Raw genomic sequence first — 6,432 nt, 5'->3', positions numbered from 1 at the left:
AAAATAATAAAATATATTATAAAAAATAATTAAAAAATTTTTATCACTCAACTAGATTATTTTTATACATTTAATTATAATATAATATTAATTTTATAACACTAAAATTATATAATACTACGTAATTTTTATTTAAATATTAATAATAAAATATATTACATATTGTATATTAAAAAGTATAAAACACTATATATATATATTATTATTATTAGGCCACAATTGAAAAAAACCACAAACCCGTAAATATTTGTTTTCTGACCTTAAATTAATAAGAAATTTTCACCTCAACCTAAATTGGCAAAAAATCCGTGGACAACTGAAATTGTTAGTAATCATATACTAATGTACTTGAGATTAACATTTTTGTAGAAAAATGTATTCTAATCATAGTTTGCAAGGAACAGGGAAAAAGGATGTAACGTTTTGGAGCTTCTGAATTTTGGGTTTATCATCAGCAGACAAGCTTTGAGACTTTCAATGCATCTGTCTCTTTGCATCTTTAATTGTGTAGTATCAACTCATCCTTTTATGGACATTCACTGCTAAAATAGTTAAAAGGGTATTACAGTAACTAGTATTCCGGAGTTAACAAATTAATTAGTAGGCCGGCAATGTGCCCGACAGAGGCGAGCCGTTGGTTCTTATGGAAGCCTAACATGTTTGATTGCAGCTACCTTTGTTTTCATCTCCAATTGTATATGTTGTGTCTTGTAAAGCCCACCAACCTCATATACTATAAATTAACGCAGACCACAATCAAATTAACAAGGCAGATGATGATCGCCATGGAGAGTCTTCCACGTGAGATCATGCTCAACATACTTTCTAAACTACCCACACCATCCTTACTCAATGCTAAGCTTGTAAGCCGATCATGGAAGAACTTAGCTGAAGACCCAATTCTTATTGATCTCCATTTCACCCATATGGCTTCAAATAATACCAATCCATGTCTCATCTTACATGGTGACCATCCCATTCAAAACCAGCTCTATGCTCTATACTTGTATCCTCACAACAACAACGTTGGGCTAGTGAAAAGCATTTCTTCACCTCCAGTGCCTGATTTCAACGTCGCAGCTTCTTGCAATGGCTGGCTATGCTTATCTAATTCTTCGAAGAACACATTCCATTTGTACAATCCTTTCAATAGTGACTTCATGGAGCTGCCGAAGTCTGCTCATGATCAGAGTTCTGATTTCTGCACAGTACTTGGATTTGGGTTCCAGGCAGAGACAAAGGAGTATAAAATTCTGAAGCTTTCCCGTGTTTCAGGGAATGTTAGAGGCCATAGGATTTGTGGTTACGGTCCACCACCAAATGCTGAGATCTTGACATTGGGTAGCCTAACTTGGAGAAGCTTAGGACAGATAAATTATGATCCAGTTCAGTCTGCATCACAGGTTATGGTTAATGGGAGACTTCATTGGGTCAATTGGCCATTAAGACATCATCACAATCATAGGCTCATCTCTTTTGACTTATCAGAAGAGAAATTTCGATTGGTGCCATGTCCAAACTCAGCAGCTGGCTTTGAAGGCCACGGTTACCACAGGATCAAGCTGGTCACCAGAGAAGGATGTCTCTCTGTAGTTTCTAATATCAATTATGGATCGTTTGAGATTTGGGTAATGAAGGAATATGGAGTGAGGCAGTCTTGGAGAAAAGAGTTCAATATAAGTAGTGAGATTCCAAGAGAATTGGAAGAAGAAGTTGATCCTGCCTTTAAAATTTCGAGATTGTATAGGAGGTCTTTTACACGAGTTGTTTGTAGCATGAAAAATGGTGAAATTTTGCTGCAATACAAGTGTAGGACATTGGTTGCTTATGATCCAAGGCATGGGACGTTTACGAATATTAAAATTCCAGGAATGCCAAATATGTTTGAAGCAGTTGCTCATGCCGGTAATCTTAATGGCATTGACAGGCTGCTTACTGGTCTATAAATGAAAGTGATGTTTTTTTTCTTACGAGTTTTTTCTTCCAAAATTTATTATTTAGTTCTTAAATATTATAATTATTACCAAAAAAGTGAATATTATTTATTTTTTATATAAAATAATTTATTTATTTATAATTTAAAAATATTTTAATTTATGGACGGATCAAATTAAAAATTTTACCGAATTATGTGTAGCTACATAAGCAGTTATAACTGCCCTGATACACGTGTCTCATAGGATAACAAACTAAACTATTGCATTGCAAATAACGCTAATGCCAGCTAAATTATTGTCTTAATTATTCTAGCCAATACATTAATTGAAAGATAGGAGAAAATTCAGTTAAACTAACATAATTATCATAAATTTTGTGAAAAAGAAATATGGGACTATTATTTTGAGATGGATTTAGATTTCGATCAGTCCTAGATAAAGATGAAGAATACAATAAATAAATAAATAAATGTAATTATATTATTTAAAATTTACTCTTTTCATACTATAATTTTTATTTATTTTTTTAGTTTTTTTAAAATGATTATTTATTTTTTTATACATATTAAAAAAAATTTATTAACTTTTTAATTATATCTCACTACAAAAAAAGACTATCAGCAACGGATTTTTCCGTCGCTGAAAGTCAAAAATCCGTCACAATCATAGGCTCAATAATTGATGTCAACTCAAAATCCCAAATAAATAAATAAAGAACACAAACACAAACAATTAAGCAATAAACCCATCCAACTCAATGGCTAAGTAATCATCTAATCCTTTTCAAAATTATTAATCTATTAATTAATACAAAATTAAAAAGTAGTAGGACAAGTATACATTAATCATACCATAAGAGAATCAACCAATCATTCCATCAATAACTTACATGGAGTGGCAATGATCAGCAGCGGCGGTGGCGGCTTCAGCAATGGCGACACAGCTGCGGCAGCAAGAAAAGCAGCAGCAACAACAACGACGAAGCGACGGCAACGCGCGACGGCCACGGGAACAGCGGTGGCGACGGCGGCGGTGGCGACAATGGCAAGGAGAAGGATTCTGCACTGAGAAGAAGAGAGGAGAGGAAAAGGGTGGCTGAAATCAAAAGAGAGATGAAAGAAAAGATTAGGATTTTTTTCTTTTATATTGTTTGCATTTTCTGATGGATTAGCGACGGAATAAATTCCGTCGCTAATATTTTAAAAATCCGTCGCTAATCCGTCGGGAATATAAAAATAAAATATTCGTCGCTAATCCGTCGCTAATTCCGTCGCTAAATTTTTTTTTCCGACGGAAGGAATTTTCGTCGCTAAATCTGTCGCTGATAGTCTTTTTTTGTAGTGTCTATTTTAAAAATATTAAATTTTATTAAATACTAAAAAAATATTTTTAGAGGATGTTTTAAAATAAAATAAAATAAAATAAAATAAAATAAAATTATAATGGTTAATTTATATATTATTATAGTGAAAAAAATAATAATTTTGAAATATCTAAAAAATATATATAAAAATTATAAAATATAAAAAAAATAAAATTTAATATATTTAAAATGAATATAATTAAAAAATTTTAAAAAATTATATTTTTTAATATATGTTAAAAAGTAAAATAGATAAAAATTGTGAGACAAATGGAGTATTTAATATTTAAAAAAAAATTTATTATTTTTAAATCCATGTTATAAACCTATAATTGACTTTTAGAGAGACGCCTCAATGCCTCAATTGTATAGTTCAACTGTTAACGCATTAAATTTAATCTAATAAAGTCAAATTTGAGCCCTAATATATATAGAAGTTGAAATAGTCCAACAGTTAGAAGTATCAACTCAATCCAACCAAATTAAATTCGAGATTTAATCCATATTCGTTTATAATAAAAAGTAAAAATTATTATTTAATTTTTATAATATAAAAAAACTCTTGACTTATCAATTTTAAAAATATATTAAAATATTTTTAAGATTTTAAAAAATTTATTCGTTAATTTTTTTATTAATTATTTTATTATTTAATTTTTATAATTTTAAAAAAATTTATTAGTTGATCTTTTAAATTTTTAAAAAATTTATTAACTAGTTTCTCTTATTAGAGATATTTTAAACGGATAAAATAAATAAAATAACTAATTTATATATTTTTTAAAAAGTTAAAAATATTTTAATATATTTTTTAAAATTAAAAAATTAACTAATAAATTTCGGCATACAAGAATTAAGTAATAATTTTTTATAAAAAAAATCTAAAATAATAAAAAAGTAACCATTTTCCAGCTTTTGACAAATTTGACTATGATCTTAATGTTTTTTTTTTTTTCCTGAAATGGACTATAATCTTAATGTTTAAAAGCTTATTTCGCATCAAGGCTCCCATTACTTCAAGCATAATATATTTCCATATATATATATTTCCATATATATATATATATATATATATAAAACATTTGAAGCATTTAAAATAATTAACAAATGAAAAATATTTTCTTTATTAAGTAGAAAATTAAGTAATTTGTAAAGAAGGTAACTTTTTATTTTTTAAAAAAATATTTTTATATTTTAAAAATTTTATTAACACCACTAGATATATAAATTTACTGAGCTTCTTTATTTTTAAGACTACAACCAAATAATAAAAAAATAAGTTTTTTTAAAAAAATTATAAATTCATGAAATATTTTTGGTCTATATGCAAATTATTTTCTAAAACTCTAATTAACAAAAATTAAAAAATAAAACAATTATTTTGTGTGGACTTTTAGTATTAAAATAAATAATTAAGTTATTTTTTAAAAGTTTAATTAAAATATCTTTATATTTTGTAAAAAAATTAATTATTATCCTCAAAAGAAAAAAAAAGTAGTCCAACTTGTTTTAATTTTTATTAGAAAAATTAAATAATAATAATAATATATAGTTAAAATTACTGAAATAAACAATATAAATATTTAAGAGAAAATAAATCAATTAACTTTTTTTTTATAAAAAAATTAAAAAATTTAAATTTATAAAATTTAAAAATATTTTAATTTGGTGGTACAAATAACAAAAACTAAATAGTTAATTTTAATTTACTATAAAAAAATAAAATTAACTAATAAAATTTTTTATCGTTAAATAAAATTATCGATGAATTAGTGATGACATACGGGTTATCGGTATTTTACTCATCACTAAATCAAATTAGGTTGCTAATTTTTTTTCAAGTCATTGATAATATTATTAAAATAAATTTTATATGTGATGAAATAACAATTATTAATATGTCGGTAAAATTATTCACATTAATTTGTATTGTTAATTATTTAATAATTTATCCATAATTTCTTATTTTTATAATCTAAATTTAACGAAATAGCAATATTATTATCCACATAAAATTTTATCGGTATATTTTAAAAAAAATTTAATTTTACCAACGATTGTTAGAGTTGATAATATATTGATATTAATTAGCTATAAATATTTCATCAATAATAATTTATATTATTTTTAATAAATATAATATTAATGACAATATTTTAATATAGGTAAAATATTGATTACTAAAAAAAATATAAAGACTAAAATATTTTACCTACAACTTATTTCATCATTAAAATTATTATAATCTAAAAAAATTCAATTATAAAATTTTTACACATTCAACTTGTATCAATAAATATTCAATAAAAATTAAATAAATATTTTTAAAAAATAATTATGAAATTTAATTTTATTACAACTCTAAATATTTAACAAAATAATTCAATTTTGATGTGCTAAAATCTATTAGACTAATTTTGATGTGCTAAAATCTATTAGACTAATTAAAATAAAATACAATCAAGGCGTAAGAGGTATAAAAGTTAGTAAATTATAGGTGTGATTATTACCGGCCAATATGAATGTTGTTGTCCTGACTATCTAAATGATTAAAATCTATCAATACATAATTCCAAGCGAATATTTTGACTTTCTACTATAAATGTTGGATGAGTACGATTAAAGTACTTCCAAACTTTATAATCGGATGGATGACACAAATATCATTTTTCATGTTATACTCAACATACTATCGCATATGGATAGCTGTATTCAACATTCTATTGCATATTTCATGTTTCTGAAGTATAAAGTCTTTGAAGTCTTAGTGTCAAAGAAAAGTAATATATTTTCTTTTCTTGACCCATTCTTAGTCTTATATTTAACCTGACCATAAAATTTATAAACTGTCAAATAACTATATTCTCTCCAATAAATCATGCAGCCAAACTAGCTTGCAGCAATTAATTTTTTCAACCGATGCATCTAACCCATGCATAAGCTTTTTTGTATTATAGAAACTGTCCACAAACTTATTATCATAAGGTAAGATTTCACCGATGAAATTAATAATCGTATCCTAGCATCTATCAGACAAATGATGCTCAGACTTGATATTCAACATTCGAGCATCAGTTAATAATTGAGGATGTTTTTCACAACCAGTCCACAATTCCTCTTCAGCAACATCTA

The 6,432-nt window shown here is 25.9% G+C and overlaps 1 protein-coding gene across 1 annotated transcript; it reads left to right on the top strand.

Moving 5' to 3' along the window:
• Window positions 1-785: 785 nt before the first annotated feature.
• Window positions 786-1,946, top strand: LOC122721376 (F-box protein At3g07870-like). The gene has a single exon (XM_043948970.1). It carries the CDS (start codon window positions 786-788, stop codon window positions 1,944-1,946), a length of 1,161 nt encoding a protein of 386 aa, XP_043804905.1.
• Window positions 1,947-6,432: the final 4,486 nt, after the last annotated feature.

Source organism: Manihot esculenta, chromosome 12 (genome assembly GCF_001659605.2).
Source record: "Manihot esculenta cultivar AM560-2 chromosome 12, M.esculenta_v8, whole genome shotgun sequence".
Taxonomy (NCBI): domain Eukaryota; kingdom Viridiplantae; phylum Streptophyta; class Magnoliopsida; order Malpighiales; family Euphorbiaceae; genus Manihot; species Manihot esculenta.
The sequence above is the reverse complement of the archived record's forward strand: the minus strand, read 5'-3'. Positions and strand labels throughout refer to the sequence as shown.

Bases quoted from the DNA above. Each gene is read 5' to 3' on its own strand.
- LOC122721376 (XM_043948970.1), top strand. From the start codon at position 786: ATGGAGAGTCTTCCACGTGAGATCATGCTCAACATACTTTCTAAACTA.